Source organism: Dromaius novaehollandiae, chromosome W (genome assembly GCF_036370855.1).
Source record: "Dromaius novaehollandiae isolate bDroNov1 chromosome W, bDroNov1.hap1, whole genome shotgun sequence".
Classification (NCBI taxonomy): domain Eukaryota; kingdom Metazoa; phylum Chordata; class Aves; order Casuariiformes; family Dromaiidae; genus Dromaius; species Dromaius novaehollandiae.
In genome coordinates, this window is record NC_088130.1 from 10,445,126 (window position 1) to 10,463,000 (window position 17,875).

At 38.0% G+C, this 17,875-nt stretch overlaps 1 protein-coding gene across 4 annotated transcripts in view; it reads right to left on the minus strand.

Moving 5' to 3' along the window:
• LOC112978788 (TLE family member 4, transcriptional corepressor) overlaps positions 1 to 17,875 on the minus strand; it is a 99,998-nt gene that overhangs the window by 65,892 nt on the left and 16,231 nt on the right. For all 4 annotated transcript variants that reach the window (XM_064501040.1, XM_026092507.2, XM_026092506.2 and 1 more), the window contains exon 5: positions 3,575 to 3,637. In XM_064501040.1, coding sequence (XP_064357110.1) covers positions 3,575 to 3,637 — 63 coding nt within the window. The remainder of the gene's footprint in view (positions 1 to 3,574; positions 3,638 to 17,875) is intronic.

The window sequence follows — 17,875 nt, forward strand, 5'->3', positions numbered from 1 at the left end:
CTTGACCACAAAGTCATTCTTTCGTATCAAAATGGGAAGCTTACATTTCTTGGTGCCCCCTTTTTTTTTAAATACAGTCTTGCCCCCTAAGTTGGAGTCAACACAAAGACAAGCTACCATTTAACTGTGTATTTAGGCAGTTAGAAACTTTATTTTCAACGTAAACTTTGGTAATGGACAGCACAGTAAAACTGACCAAAGCCCTGCACGTAGAGAACTTCCTAAACACTTTATTGAATTGCCCCGAAACAAAGCACGTAGTACACGGTGACATATTATAATCGCAATCTTTTCATGAGATCTCACATGATTTTGGCCACAATTTCTTACTTCTGAGTGAGTTATCACAAGCCATTGATTCCTTACAAAGTTAACAAGCAATAAGACAAGTTAACCTGGTGCTATGATGAGGTAATAATGTTGCATGGTGCATGTAACCGCTGTATTTTGTTCATTTTTCCCTCAGGCACACTACAAAGGAGCCTGATCACATTTTTCAGCCACTGTTCCACAATTAGACTGTATGCAAAACGCATAAACAGCAAAAGCATGCTGCAATTCAATTCTCTATTAGTCTAGATGATGAAATAAAGAGGCTCCCATTAAGACACTTACTTTTTAAAGACAGAAATTAGATAGAAACCAAGACTAGCAGAATACTCAAAAGTGGAGATCAGTTCTCTTTTGCCTCATCAGCATATGCCAACACAACCTGATTTAAATAAGTGTTGCTACTAATAGAGGCCATACAACTACCACAATTTTCTTAACCCCAGTATGAAAATTACTATAATCAGTGGCACTGCTAGGACATTTTATAAGTTTTTTTTTTATGCTTCCCCTTTCAAACCCTCTTTCCTGTCTATCCCCTCTCATTAAATGAGCTAAAAACCACACTTGCCTCCAAGCAAGACAAATGCGTACACTGACTTTTTGGAAATGTTCCCTTTTCTCTTTGTAGATGCACATAAAAATGCTGAAGTTGTGAACTTTTTCTGAACTCTCCATTTCCTTTGTAGCCTGAAGAGCTTTGACACTATGACAGCACACACACAGAAGAAGCTCTAATGCTTGGTAAATGCAAAAGAATGAGACGTGTGAACAGGTGAAGGAAACTTTATGGGCCAAGGTTTTAAAAAGCAGAGGTCCACTAGCACGGAAATCAGACAAGAGCTCATTTTCAGCTCTAAAACGGCTTAATTCAAAGGTCTGATCTAAAAACCTAACAAAGTAAACAGCAGTCATTAAGCACACTGAACTTGGTGTGCTTGAGCCCTCCCTGGGTGGTACTGTGCCCATAACAGAAGCAGGGCATCATCATTTTGTAGATTTACCATCTGGATCATCTCAGTTGTCCACCTATATAGTTCTTAAAATAAGCATATTAATGAGAATCTACTGCAAAGGTTAAGTTCATAATTATTTTTAAATTGCTCCCCATGCCTAGCTTCATGGCCAGGAGGTTGTTAAACAGCAATCAGGGCCCTTGGCTCATAGTTCGCTAGTTTTTGTATGGGAACCCCACAAGAGAGATTCTCCCTGACTGAAGAAAAATTGAGAAATATGGTGTGCAGCCTTCACAATGCCTCCTGCCTTCAATGCAGCCACTTAAAATGTACCAATATTAGCTTTCAGAAGAATGACTCCAGGGTCATTCAGCTCCAGGGACAGGAGAGCACAACACATATGGAGCAGAGAAAAAGGAGAGAATCTGTGCTCGTCTGAGTCAGACACCATTAAAACTAAACCCCCCCCCCCAAACTTATTACCTTTTTTTTAATTCCACACAAGCACCCAGAGAGAGTGGAGGCTAAGATTTTCAAAATCAAAGGCCAAATCTGCCAGGCATCGTAAATGAAACATTTTCCCTTCAAATATATTCTAATTCTTAGCTCATGTAACCCCCTTTGTTTGTCTAATTGGCAAGAAACATACCTACCCTAAGAGAAAACAAGGGCTAGGTTTGTGGAAGTACAAAAAACAGAATAATGTGATTTGTGTACTGAAATGAAGATTTCTGTAGGTTTTCAGCTGAAAATAACAATATCACTATCAGTAGCAGTAAACTGGTGCAAAGTTTCTAAATACTGCACCACGTACTCTAGAAAAGATGACACTGTCATGGAAATGCCAATCCTATGCCTTTGCCAAGCTCAGAGCTTTGCCTGCCAAGTACTCACTCCTGCCTTTGTTTCAACATTGTGTCATTTAGTGCTCATGAGGATGAATCAGTTTTACACCTCATTTTTATATGCTGTGTTATTGCTGAATGACAACAAAAAGCCCCAATAACTAGATGTACAGTGTTTCTGTAGCAAAGTACAAAATCAACAGATTTTCATTTTAGATTCGGGCAGGACTTGAACTCCAGTCCTCCAGCAACGTAGCTGGAGATGCTTGGTATAGATCGTTATACACCATTTAGTTTCCACAAACCCATCTTTATAAGCAAGAAGTACCACGGCGTATGTGAACAATGTCAGGTTCTAGCTTTGGCAGCATTATTCTCATAGTTTCAAAAACACACAGACACACACACGCATCCAGAGCATTAGCTGAACACTAATATCAAACACGCGGCCTCTGGTACGTAGCAGGATGAGCAGCTCTCTTGAAAAGCAATGACACTTTATGGAACAATTGAAAAGGTGGGAGGAGTCCTAGCGTATTCTCAGGCAGGGATACAATGTTTTATGGATGCGCTACAAAGAAATACAGCTTATAGCTTTGGCCTCTCGGCTACTGACTCTCTGAAATGAAATCACACATTACATAGATGCATGCCAGCATGTACCAGCAGCCCCCACTTTCCAATCCCTTCCCTCCAGTAGGGTGGGGAAGCTGCTATGCACCTGAGGTCTCCTTTCATGAACCACACTTTCATTTTACTTTGCACATGCCTCTGAGAGGGCTCCCTCGCTAGCACCGACCAACTCCCCCAAATCCCAGTTCCCCTCAAAGTATCTACAGTGCTCTCAAGATAATATCCAAAAATCGTAATTTTGAGAAAATTAGTGCTTAGAGAAATTAGCTCACAGCGAGCTTTAATCTTTTGTCCATATTCCCCAAATACACAGGAAATTTAAAAGGATTTAAGGTAGTAAGTAATCTGGGATGGAGAGAGGGAAAAAGGCAGAAAAAAGGCTGCATTAGTATGTCTGTTGTGTTGAGCAAGCACTACTTAACAGACCAACACAGAAGTTTCTGCTGAACTTTAAAGCCCACTGCCAAGAATGTAGCACAAATCATGCCTTTCTAGCATTTTTGCAAGCTATCCTCTGATTCCAGATTGACAAAGTCATAATTCTGAGCAACACTGCATTTGTACATGAGAGCAAACTATTTAAACAACTAAAATTTTGCTTAGCACATTACAACACGCTCCATTACATAAATACATTTAAGTGATATTATAATGGACCCAGAGAAGATAATGAAGTTACAATGAGAACAGCACAGTGGAAAGTCATCTACAAGCGCTAAGAGATTCATAAGGAAACAGTCTCAACACATAGTCCTACTTTTGTAACAGATATGATAAGACAATTAGTACCAGTACAAACTACTACCTTACCTCTTGGGATAGAAAGGGAATGACTTGTGCACATATAGCATTCAGCCTCTTGACAATTTCTGCCTGCAAGTGACAAGAAGAAAAGTGTAATTATATAAATTCTCAAATGTGATTGTCACCCATGAACACAGAACACACATTTGTTTGTTTTCATCTCTAGTCATCCTCTAGCCAGGATAGATTATAAAAATAACAGAAGCATTTGGAGACCAATTCAACAAAACGTAACAGCTACTGTTAATCATTTCTGGGTAAAAAGGTTTTTCTTATAAAAATACAGTTTAGAAGTTCCACGTGACACAAAGAAAAGTTCATTTTCCTTAGGAAATCAAACACATTTATCCTTCTCTAAGTCTTCAGGAGATGTAACAAGAACAAAAAAAAAAGATACTATGTACCACACTAAACTTTCTCCTATGAGGCAAAAACAGGACCACTTCAAATTAAAACAACATAAGTGTAAGTGAATGGAACAAATACACTAATAACTTCCATACTAACACTGTGTATCATGAGGCCATTAGCAACACAATTTGCAACATCACTGATAATCATTTTACCACATATTTTAGAAAAAATATTGTACTCTTGTTTAATATTTTTGCTATTATCCAACCCAAGCTTAATACTAGTTACTTTCACATGGCAAGTGTGATAAGGAATGACCCATATACAACTTTTTATTTTCATATTGCAGATCAATTCTTATTCTGTGTATGTAATCTGCAAATCTCAGAGCCAGAAGAGCTTTGGAGAGATAACACAAAAAATTACAGCCACATAGACTTTCTTATAATAAATTAAAACCTGAGTCAGTTCCTCATTATATGGTAGGACACTATGCTCTTCTTGAAGTCACTAACTGTATGACAAAGATGTACATACACACTTGTGCAATTTAGGCTTCCTTCTTTTATCAGCCACCTTTCCAGCATTTTTGCTGCATAGCCTTTTAAATGACAACCCCCTAGAAACATACCTATATAACAGAAAGGCTCAGAAAGGCAGTAAAAAGGCGAGAACTACATGTAAAACAAATCTGTGTTCAAAAAATATTACAGTTACACAGCTATGTAACCAGAAGACATGGTAGGTATGCTAGAGCTAAGGGTACATGTGAAACTAACTCTGCCCCCTTGTGCATACTGTGATACACTTGAGCTAACACACACACTTTCTCAGACAATACAATTTCTTGATTTCTTTGAAATCCATTTAAACTCCTGTATGTTATTTATATAGCAATTTCAATGTTACACTGTCCCAGTACCTCCTCACTGGTCTTGGCTGTTTATGCAAGCTCCTGTCTCATTAAAGTTATGCATTTTAATACATTTTCATCGTTCATCTACTATACACTGTTTATTCAGCAGCGTAGGCATCTTAAGTGACACTTGGGAATAGATTCAGTTCACCACAACGCTAAATTACCTGCTAATTTCAAAGGTCTACATATGCCTACATCAGATAGTCTAGAGTGTAAAACTTAGATACCCTTTTAAATAAACAGCATGTATTATACTATTTTACATTGAGATTTATGAGCTGTTTGTTATATAAAGCAGTACAGAGAACTATAAGATGTGTCTAAGCTTCGGCAAGAGAGGCTGCATGATCTAATATTGCATTATTTGAAAAACAATATTTGATTATGGAACCGTAGACTGTAATACAATACAAAGCTCCAAAGAACCTGTACCGCAGTTGTTCAAGCAACATTAATTTAAGTATTTCCAAATTTTGGGTCTCAGCCATACTACTATTTTTTAAAAGGAATCTCTTGAGAGCCTTAAAACCAAAGAGAAAACTACACATCCTACTTTTCAAGGCTTTTCCAAACAAAGAAAAAGCTCCAAAGCACCCTCCTGATTTGAGCAGAGCTCCCTTTGGCCCACCATTTAACACAGCATTTACCCATCTTCTGTCCTGGACAAATCATTTGAAGATGCATGTTCCACAGAACATCCTTTGTAATAAAGGACCTATCATGCTTTGCTCTGCTACAAAACTGCTCCTCCTACGCATCTTTAAAACACATGTAGCAACCTTACCCAACTCCTATATAGCTGCTGAAGTGAGCTTATGTAGTAACCAAAGGTTTCTGGCGTGCCTTTGCCTCAGTCCGTACTCAGCAGAAGACCACTTTTCATCACAGCTATGTTAGCTTGGATACCTTTACTGCACTATTGAGGAACGAAGAATAAAACTTGTATAAAGTGCAATGCAAATGCTTAGAATGCAATTTTAAAAAGCTTGTAGATTGATATGTTTTAAGGCCAGAAGCGACTATTACAATTGTCTTATCAGATCTCCTGACGTTATTCAGGAGACCTCCTGAGTAACACAAGCTGTAAAATTTCACCGATTCCTGCATCGAGTCCATAATTTCCAGTTCCACTAGAACACAGCTTAGTCAACAAAACAATTTTATCCAAAATACTTTAAGGCATTTCTCTTCAATTAAGGTTTATGTTCATACTGAATTTCAACATTCAGCCCCACATTTCAGCTATGATAATGGTGTGGGGGTTTTTAAGTCACCCCCGTTCCCTCCAAAGAAGTACATTTCTCTCCTACTCTTCTTATGGCAAAAAAGTTGTTGAAATATTTTTACTCAACATTTATACAGTATTTACCTCAGGCAGATTCTGAGCCTGGGAAATGTCAAGCTAAAAAGTGTGTTCCAAAAAAAACTTACAAGCAACTGAAAACAGGTGATCAAATATGAACAGTTATACAACTTTAATAAACCTTTCGGTATCAATCTCACCGGAATACAAAACAGTGAAAGTCTTTTCATGTTGTACACAGAAAAATGAACCAATCGAAATAGCACCCAGCTCTTATGCAGCGTACAGAGAAGAAAAGAGCTTGCTAATGGCTTCAAGAGATGCTGAGACATCCCTCAGCAGCATTTCTTAGCTAGTTGAAAGGGACCCCACTAGGCCAGTCAGAAGAGAACTAAGAAACCCTTGCTATTCAGAACTATGTGTTAACACTGTTTCTTTTTAAAAATTGTCTTTATCTCCCCCAACAACAAATATCCATTCTTAGTTTGGTGGCTGCGTGTACAGTTCTATTTTGTCACCCCCAACAGCGCTACACTTTGATAAAATTTACAGTAATTTCAGGGATTACAGTCACTTTGCAGAGCAAAAAGATGACTACAAGGCCTGGGCAAGAAAAGCATAAGGAAAGAGGAAAGCAGCAAGAAGCATTACACACCATTCCAGGGTGCAGCTGCCTGAGCAGTCATGAGAGACATATCTGATGAACAGCAAACCAAAATATTGGCACTGAGCAGGACATTTCACCTTCCACAAAGCAGGTCTCTCCTCTGCAGCAATGCTGGGCTGCAGTCGGACTCTGCCACAGCTAACAGGCAGTCAGAAAGAAGAAAATCATTTGACTTGAGTGGCTGTACTTAGCTAACAGACTGTAGAGGTCCAACAGGACTGAGACACGTACTACCTATTGCTGGAGACGACAGTCAACAGGAAGGCAAGAAGGAAAACACCGTGTACATGCACCAATGGATGTTAACAGTTCTGCGTTCTGAAACCTCAAAATATCTTGTCTCCATTGGTCTCCCGGAGTTAAAGACACTTCAGAAAGGATACACTATCCACTACTTTACTAACCTATCAGGCCCCCATGCCTCAGCCTGGCAATTGCAGTTGAACATCCTCAGAACATTATCTTAGGGGCCTCTCTGTATTGCCAGAACAGATTTTGAAAACTAAAAGCAAGACACTGAGCTACCCTTGAATAATCAAGCATAAAAGCCTTAATAATTCCAATCTTGCAAATATTCCAAAAAGGATTAGCTCCTTATCATTAACCCTCTAATGCCTGAAGTTATTCTGGTAAGACTTCAACTTTACTTAGATCAGGAAAGAAAAAAAAAAAAAAAAAAAAAAAAAAAAAAAAAAAAAGTAAGGTACAGTTTCCAGACCAAAGTTCACGTAGCTTCAAGGTTTATGTTAAGGCTGCCTCGTGCTCTTATGAGCAGTTGTCAAACACACCAAAAACCTTGCAAAGTCAACCCTTCTTACAGGCAGTAACCATTCTGATACCCCAGAGAGATGCTGCACCCACGCAGAACTCAAGTAGCAGAAGGAAGCCCAGTTTTGGGGTCTGAAATGAGATGTCCAAAGCAGCTCGCAAAACATTAAGGGGGATTTTCTTCTTTCCTTTAAGTTTTCATAGAAATAATTTCTCTGAATAATAATTTCATGCCAAGGAATTTGTTTCTTTAACCATCAACAGGACTTTAGAGCAAGTAGCACGGCCAAGCTATATGTTCACACAATACATGTGCCAACCTATAAGGCTGAGCAGATTATCAGAGGAAGGAGGAAAAAGACTAACTTGATTTGAGAATTCAGAATGCCTTTCTGCACAGCAGAGAACACCTGGAAAATAAAGCCATGCAACTAAAACACAAAAGTCTTCTGATGCTCCCTATACAGTTGAATAGCTAAACACAAAAGGTAAAAGGCAGCTTTAAGCAAATGCTTATTATTTTAAGTATGCTGTTACGTGATAAATTGTTCAGTGGTAGGACTGCCTGAGGATACTGCCAATCTTGCACCAGGAATACTGTCTTCAATAAACAGTACTAGTGGCACAGAATTTAACAGTTAAAAATTCTGTGATGCTAGAATGTATCCCTCATAACCTTGCTTAGTATTAGGTATTAAATTAATGATCCCAAAACATAACAGCTCAAGAACCAAAACACACCTTTTGTGTATTTTTTGCTGAATATGATAAAATAATCAAATGCAAAAAGTCTTAAACCAGGTATTTTCATGGAATAAATACAAAGTATTCTCTGTCTTGACATTGCAACATTTTCTGCAATGAACTTTAGGGAATAATACAACAGCAACATGCTTAACTGTTTATTACCAAATATCATTAAATCATCTGACGCTAGCTTAGCATAGGTTTCTCGCTAGGCCATCCTAAAGCCTGAAGGTGGGGACTCTGATAATGTAGGTTAGTATCTCAGGAGGCCTCTTCTTACTGCTGTTAGATCCAGCCTTAAAACTCCTACTGCACTCTTCTTTGCGTAACATGCAAAATAAAAATCTGCATCAACGTACGAGACGGGTATTTTATTTCGTGTTTTAAAACCTACATTCAAAAACTAGTTTAAGATCTTTTCTTTTAGATGTCATGCCAATGGGGTTTTCATGATCAACCTAATTAGCAGGAGAAGGAAAAAGTATGATTTCATAAAATCAGGCAGCCAATTCCTCACATTGAAAGCTAAAGTTGCCTCGGAAACACTGCTGCTTCCACGGTCATCTAATTTTGCCTCTTTTGTCCCATGGGACCAAGCTTTTGAGAGGCATCATTTATTTACAGGCCTTTCCATTGGGCTTCAGTTATCAGCCAATAATACTGTGGACACACACTTCTAATGGCCTATGTTTTGAAACCGAGTCTAATCTAATGGCGCAGTGCCCAAACTCCTTTTCCAGCATAGCCATTAAAGGATGTAGGTTATTGCTGTTGTCACCATTGATATTTGTCATTGTAATGTAATTAGGGCCCTAAAATGATGCATTACAGCCCTTGGCACAGCTTCTATTAAAATCTTTTCTTCTGCTCACTGAACTGCGACCTGTTTTCTGATGAATAACAGACAGACAGCTTTAGGGTGAGGAACAGATTCATCAAAGAAGTATTTTTCAGCTTTGGAAATAAAATAAATAAATAAATAACAGGGGGCAACCTAAGAAGAAAAGCACAAGGAAAAAAAAAAAGCACACAGCACATTTGAATTTCATCTGACCACTTGAAATTCTGATTGCATCTGATGAATCTTTCTTAGGACAATATATTCCCAGCCTGAAAATCACATGGTTAATCAGGGCTCTAATCTGCTATCCATCAGCCTATGCCAGCACTGTAACTTCCAATCAAATTTATAGGTTATGTGGGTCACGCATCCCTGAACAACTACATTCACGGATATCCCATTTAAACCGGCACAGATTCTGAAATGCTGTTAGGGTTACTGAATGTTATAATACTATTCAAAGCTTTATGAAAGCTCCTGATAAACAGCTGCTAAATTATTGCCTGTGGATGCAGCATGATGCTCTGAAACAGCATTAATGGCCCAATAAAAGGGCAATTGTTCATGCCAAAATATAAAAAGGATAGCTTTTGCTGCCATAGTTTGTCAAATATGTTAACAAACATTGACACTTCTATTACTCTGCTTTCCCTAAACACAAAAGATGTTTGGTTTTGCATAAAAACTCACCAACATTCAACCAGAAAAGATGAGGGAGGGGCAGGCAGCAAAGCCTTGAGCTGGAATTGTCTTACTATTTATCTTATCTAACATAAGCTTGTATTGTCTGCATCCTTTGGGAGACACCTACAATAGACGCTATTTTAACATTAAGCTCTTTCCATAACCATTTATCTGGTTGCTTTTAAAAAAATAAAATAAAATAAATATTTATCAACTACAATGTTAATAACTTTTCTGTTATGTTTTGTTATGCATATAAGGAGACAACAATAAAATAATTGTGCCAGAATCCGATCCTGATAAAGGAATGAAGATTTGTATCAAACAGTAGTCCCTCACCATTATTGAAGGAAAATAATACAAGAGTGACTGCTTAAGTTCATGATTCATCTAACAAAATCTTATTGACCAAAGCAATTAGGGAGTGATGCTTAAATGGTATTTAATTACCTAAATATGCAGATAAGTATCTTTAAAAATCTGGCCTTTAAATATGTAAGTGCCTATAAAAACTTGGGAATTCTTGAAACGTTTTCCAAGGAAAAGCCTGAGGGCAAGGCTACACAAAAGTTCCCGAGAGATAACCCAGCCCCTGAACACACTTTCAGCACAGGCTGGTCCTTGGGGTAAGAGTACCCATGAGGCAACTACTGCAGAGCAACAGCCACACTGTATATATAAGAGAGCATGTGGACAGACTATTAGACTCCTAAATCCCTTTGAAGATGGCACTTAGGAGTTTAATTTAATTTACTCTTGCTGCATGCAGCTAAAATTGGAGACTTAAACACACAGTAAAATATGAGAATATGTTTAAGTGCTTTGATAAGTATTTCAGCGTATGTCTGAATTCTTAGCACAATTAGGGTCGAAAACAGAAGCAAGAGTCATATAAACTTCAGATATTAAAATACTCAGAAATGCTCTAATACATAGGGAGTTCAGAGTCAATTTCTTGCTTAACAATCTCCATGTGCACTCCTTTTTAGCAGAGAAAAAACAAAATTGGGATTTTATTTATGGTATGTAAACTTTAGGAAAATATTTCCACTGTATTTCATAAAGTTACATAGTTATTACAATTATAAAAAATTGCTGGTAAAGAATTACCACTGGAGGCTGTAGGTCTGTCAGCGGAATGGAAACAAAACTACTATATATGTAATGTTGAAATAAAACAGAATAATAAAACACTATTGGGAAACCCATTTCAGCAGCCAGTAGGAAAAAATATATGCAATTACACTTTCAGAAAAATAATCTGAAACAACTGTTATTTCAGGTTTAATTTGTTTTACACAATGCAGCCTTTACCAAAAAGATCAATCTAGTTTATTAAGTGCTTACCAAGAACACATGCACACACCCATAATATCTAAACAAGCATTTCGCAAATTAGTGAGAACAAAAGAGATTACTACACTGTATGAGACATACTACGATTCTGAATAAAACAAGCAAAAAAGCTAATCTTAGTATTCACAGAAAATTAACTCTTCTTTCAGAAAGAAGAATGTGTTTTGTTTTAATCACAGACTGTTGTTGCGAAGTGCTTACTCCAGTTCTACAAAACTGGAGAAAATATTGCAAGCCCTGAATATAAAATTTCTCTTCAGCCATAGAGGGATGCTGCCTGAAAACTGAGCCACAAAGTCTTACGGTCACACAGAAGGCGGGAAAGTTCTCTAGTGAGAAAACAGCTTCTTCAATAAGCCAATTGCTCAGGCTGAGGAGACTGAATTTTTAGTTCTATACAATGAGCAATGCACAGGAGAGCTGAATGAAGTGTGACCATCAGACTGTCAAATAAACACAGGTACCTTCTCCACCTTACTTTCCTATCAACCTTCTCGATAAACATCCCAGTTAAATTCAAGTAGTACTGTAAACTTGATACTCACCCTTTTATAAATTAATTTAGATGCTTATTTTGCACAAAGTGCTGCAGACAGCAACACAAGCAATAAGCTGGAGTGGCAGAATTTTCAGAATCAATTTGCTAATGCACATCCCAATCTGTGGGCTGCTGAAGTCAACCGATATGACAAGGCTTTTATTTAAGGTCTCAAGAACCATGTGAAGATCAATTGAGTAAGAAAAGATACATATTGAATCATTCATATCACTCATGATTAAGACAATAAAGAGCAAATCAAGCAAGGTGACATATAAACGCACTTCAAGCCTGTCACTTGAGGAAGTCAACACTTTTTTAAATATCTATTCCTACCAGCAAGTAGGGACATAGAAATGCATAGCCTGGATTTTCACATACACCCTCAGTTCTTCCAGCTGCCACCAAGCAGTGAGCTATATTCTGCCTTACACCACTGTCATATGCACCAACAGATCATCCAGGAGAAAGGCTGCAAATGGAATTTAAACGGCAGAAACTGGCTTCAATTTGCCTTTCACTAACGTAGCAGGAAACACTTGCTCAAAAAGCAGACAAAAACAAGGAAAAAGAGGATACTGCCAAGGGATGTCATGTTTCAGGAGAGCCATAAGAACAGCTCCGTAGTCCTCCTAAGTACTACCTGTCGCTTACCAGCAATCCTCAGTGCATTTCATAGCAACACATATTTTGTGAAATATGGCCTCATAGGGATGAGCAGTTTCCATCTCTATGAACTGGAGAAATCTGGCTCCATAGTTTAAAAAAAAAGGGAGGGGGGTGTACATAAAATTGTGGTATCACAGTAAGGCAGCTTCTGCTTTGAGCTCAGTTTTTTTTGCCTCTGTCTCATAATTGCACATAGGTCAGAATTTCCCGTCTTTGCCCATAAAAACAGAAATGCAGCTGCACATGCACAATCACTGCTCTCTTACTACTTGATTCTTCCCCTCACATATCCCTCTGAAGCCTCTGACCACAGTTCTTCTACACCTACTGGAAATGACACAATGAGTCAGTCTGAACCCATCCTTACAACTATATGTATAGCGTGTTTTTACTGTATGGTAAACATGCCATAAAACATGCAGTTTAAATTTAATTGGATGCAATAAGTCCCCTATTTATTTACACCAGAAGGTCATACTCTGGTTTTTGGTGATAGAAGTAACAGCAGTCAAAGAGAAATACTGCAGATGAGTAGTTTCAGTCTGTGCATTGTAAAGAACCAAGAAAAGGTGACAGAGTCGGAAACTATTCTCAGCAGACTTGCACTTACCTTGAGGTGTCTAAATGCCTTGAAAAAAAATTAGGGAGCCTGTATTTCATCAAAAGCTGAAAATCTCTAGCAGCTGAAATCTAGAAGAGACCATACTTAGAAAATTTACATATGTAGCACTTTGGAAAAGGGGTGCCGATGCTGTTCTTAAATGTTACCAGAAAAGAAATACTAAAATTATTTTCCTCTACAAAACATGGGTGGTAGTGCCAAACTGTCACTTCGGATTCTCACTGGCGCTTCAAGTTTTCATTTACGAATACACAAAAAGTAAGATCCAAAGGTGGCTACAGGCCCATTATCCGACATCCATTCTCTGTATTATGGTTACAGTGCTTACATACTGCTCCAAATGTTAATCACTGAGAAGCTGTATATTATGAAGGTTGAGAACTATGAAGATTGTGCCAGACTTCCAATTACATGTACAAGGTCGAATTGTTTCAATCTTGAAGCTTGGGGGGGGGGGGGAAAAAAAAAAAAAAAAAAAAAAAAAAACCACCACTGCAACCAATATTATCACATTGTATTCTGCTCTTCTCCAGACAAAAAAGAAGAAATTGTACTTTCTCCAGCAAGTGTCATTCCAGCTTTTAGAGAACTAGGTAAAGGTAATCAATAAACTTATATAAAGGGCAACCAAAAGTCCCCCATAAAAACAGGAAAAGCAATGTGACTAGTGAACTCAATTTATTTTCCTCCAGATTGATGGCCAGGAATTATCCTTTCTGCATCAGAAAGGATGCTATTATTTCTCTTCTACTTCAGGTTTAGTTAGCTCACAAGCCTCAACCCTGCTAGTCATGAGAGGTGGAGCCCACAGCCTGTTAGATTCATTGATAATTACATTTGATTGTGTTTTCTTCTAAGAAAGGTAAATACTATGAATCAGCACACGGATCTATTTGGTGGATTTGTTAGGTCTAGTGACAAGAACTCTTGCACTGTTTAAAAACTATGTTATGTTTCACTTTCAAACCATCAATCTCTCATCTCTGCTTCCCAACCAGTGATTTTGTACCATGTGGTGGCTAGCTATCAAAGTCTAGCAAGACATACGTATTTAGACCAGTTTTCCTGGAAATACGCAAGGGAAACAAAACAACTCCTTTTCTGTTGCATCTCCCTCTTGCATTATGAAAATGGACAATATGCAGATGTGATTCCCATGAGTTATGGTAACACATTTCTGTATTTGATATAACTTGATAAGTAAAACCTTGCCCCTTTTAACCCATCACACAACAGTAAAATTTTAAAAAATCCCAGAAAAAGATGAAGGAATAGTGCAGCGGATTTTATAGCAAGGCTATAATCAAGCATCAACTTTAGATCCTTGCAGTGACACAAATTCAAATAAAGCACGTTACCCTCTCAAGATTTTAACCAAGTAGAAGTATGATATCTGTTAATTCTTTCTTGAAAATAAATAAATGCTTCATATTTTTTAAGTAAAATCCTAGTTTCTGGAACCAAGTGACTATCAGAGTCAGATTTCATTTAACACACATTTATCTCTTTCCCAGCTAGAGAATTTTTTTTTTTTAAGCATATACAGGAAAATTTGACATTCAAAAAAAACATATGAAAGTTATCTATAATGCTACAGGTGTATGAGCAGGGGACATTTTCTTTTACTCTAAATTTAAATGCAAGTTTAAACTTGAGATGTTGACTGATGACTTCTTCATGTTTTGAGATGACAATACCAGATTTCCACTGAAGTACCAGCTGTGAGCTTCCACTGTAGCACCCTAAGGATGGGTGAGCTACACAGGCCTTATGTGGTATTGTTTATGATGACAGGATCCCAATTCCTTTTCTCTAGCACAGAGCAAGCTCAGATTAAGTGGGACAATATCCTGGAGGTGACAAACTGAGCATATTTATCCAAAAATAAAACACTAAAAGTCCCAGCATTGCACATATCCTTATCACCACTCAGATGATACTGATTCATATTCATATTTTTCAAGTAAAACACGCTCTGTGACTATTAGCTCAACAGGAAAGGATTCTTCATGTAGCAGAATGCTGCGTTTTAGCGAGCAACAACAGTCTATAGCTCTGAATCCTATTGAGGAGAAAATATTGATATAAATTGTCATGGCTCAATCTCAATCATTGTGAATCATAACTACCCCTGCTGAAAATAACTCTATCTGGATTTCAGCATTTCTGCAACTTGGTTTCCTGCAGCACTCACCATTTTTGCCTTTAAGTGGAGGAGGACAAGGAAAGAATCAGGTAATTTTATCTTTCAAAATGTGAATATTTAACAAGTGGTAGTTTCGCTAGTGAAGTACATCTAAAATAATCAGGCAGTTTACGATTCCCTTTTTAACCTTCTTAAGAAGATACATTTGCAAAGCAAATGTTAAGACATTTGTAAGACATGAATGCCGAAATACATTCAGGAAATTCACTTGTCCAAGACAGCTGAATAGACTAAGTACATCTTGATGTTCAATTCATTTGAATGGCATTCCCCCAGTAAAACTCCTGCCAAGACAGACTCCGAGTCAAGGAACACTAAATGATGTTTTTCTTTAAACTACAGCAGCATTACTGAAGTTTTCAAATACTCTTCATCCAAGAGGGATTTCAACTTAAAATAAACTTTTTAAAGAAACCACATACAAAGTTTAAGAAAACGCCATAAAAAGTAGAACAGGAGGTATGGATTAAAGGAGAATTCTCTGTTTGAGAAATACATGTCATATACATTTTATAAAACCTTTTCCAGTGCTGTAACTCCCTGTGAGAGCACACTTTGTGTGGAGAGATACTATGCACTGCATTAATTTCAGAGAAATGCTCAAGAAACACCCATATGCTAAGTGTGCTCTTCATTGTACTGCATATATCGACTTCAATAAACAGATCTAGAACATGTAAAGTAGGTCAAACGTAAGCAAATGGAAAGGAGTTAATCAGTTCTATACAAACTGATTAACCATCCCTCATCACCGTGTGAGAATAAAATCAACGCACCCCTCCACTGACACATACTGTTATCACAAAAAGCATCACTCGAAGAGGATGCCTTAATAAGGTTTGTCCAATTCAGTGTCCATGATTCTGCTATAAAACCAGCTGGATTAGAAAAAAGGATTGCGCTCCCAGTAATAATACTGACTCTGTTTTAGAGACAGAGAAAAGGCTCTCGCTGTAGTTTCACACACACTTTGAACTGGCTTGAAAGGTGGCACTGCCACTGAGGAGGCTGTCCCCTTCTCCAGCTACTCCTCTTCATCCCACCCTGATGCCACCAGAATTTCTGTGGCTACGTGGTGAACCATGCAAGGAACTTAGCCAAATTAACACCCCCCCCCCAAGTTATTTTTAACATAAATGCCATTCTCAGACCTAATTCACCATGGGGTCAACACAGAGGATGTAAAAGGGCAAAGGTAGGATCACCCCTTTCAGCGTCGAGGCCACCTTTTGTCAGCTTGAAGGGTACAGAAAGCTACAGTCTAAGACACCCAAAACTACTAGAGTGAGACTTTTTGTGAACACTCAGCACCTTCCTCCTCTAAGTTAGGAAACAAGAACAGGGTTAAAAGAGCAAACCGCACAGCAGCGCTCTGGGCAAGCTACTCATCTTGTGATATATACCGATACTTCTCTCGGCATGGGAAGGCACTCTGTTTCACATCTTCCACTACCCCGCAACCAAGCCGTGCTGCAATCAACCCCATAACCTTTTCACCTCTCGGGCTAGCACCGAGATCTGTTTAGTTGCAAGCATTTGACTTGTCTTTGCAGCCAGGCATTAGATCATCTGGTAAACCAAATCACCAATACACAATTGTGCAGTGAATTTAAAATGATAAATGAATAAAAACTGGTATAAATTAGTGATGAGTGTACAGGCTTGGTAGCAGTCTGATGAAGAAACTAAATGCTGTGGTCACAGCTGCAAATGAAAAAAAAACTCATAAAACAACGTATGCTTTTTCAGTTATAGCAGACAGCATGACAGACAGCAAAACCACATTTCCGTGCCTTTTTTTTTTCTTTTTTTTTTTTTTAATGGATCTGTGGCTTTTTGCCATGGAGTAATTCTATGGTTTACCAAAATGCAGTCTCTGGGCTTGTTAATTCCATATTTAGTTAGATAGGTCTGTAATCCTGCCACCCTTTTAAGCAGACAGGTTTGAGGCAAGTGTTTATATGAAAAAGACTCATTCAAATCCTAATATTTTTACCCACAAAGATACACGAAGGCTGCATCTATTTTTGTTTATGAGTGTCTGTTTTGCGCAAAGTATTACAATTATTCCTTTCCATAAACAGTAGCTTCCCATGACAATTAGAGACTTAGTTGTGCTATTGTTTGCATTAGAAATTTGCCAGAATATATAAACAGAAACCTGGAGAGAGGGGAAAAAAAAAAAAAATCACTGAACTACCTACAGATTGTTTGCAAACCTGTTTGTGAATAATCACTATCTGTTATTCACAAAGACAATGGAAAAAGCCGGGGGGGGGGGGGCGGGGGGAGTAGGTTTGATGACTAGTGGATAGCTCAGACTGCATTTCCTTTGTGTGGGCTTCAGTGAAGATAAAAGAGTAAGTTGGAAAAGATTAACCTTTAATATAAAGGGAAGCCAGTTTAAAATGACTGATTTCTTTATTAATAAACTCAGTTTTCACTGCTGTAACATACCACATTGTGTAGGTGAAGGCAAAGGAAAGATGTGAGAAAGTTCATTTTTTAAACAGATGCCTACAGAGGGCACATCAGCTTTACCATCACAGGGTACTTCAGCTCACATGCAGATAACTAAAGTTGCCTTAAACCAGCTGCAAAATAGCCCAAGAAGCTGCAGAAATACACAGCAC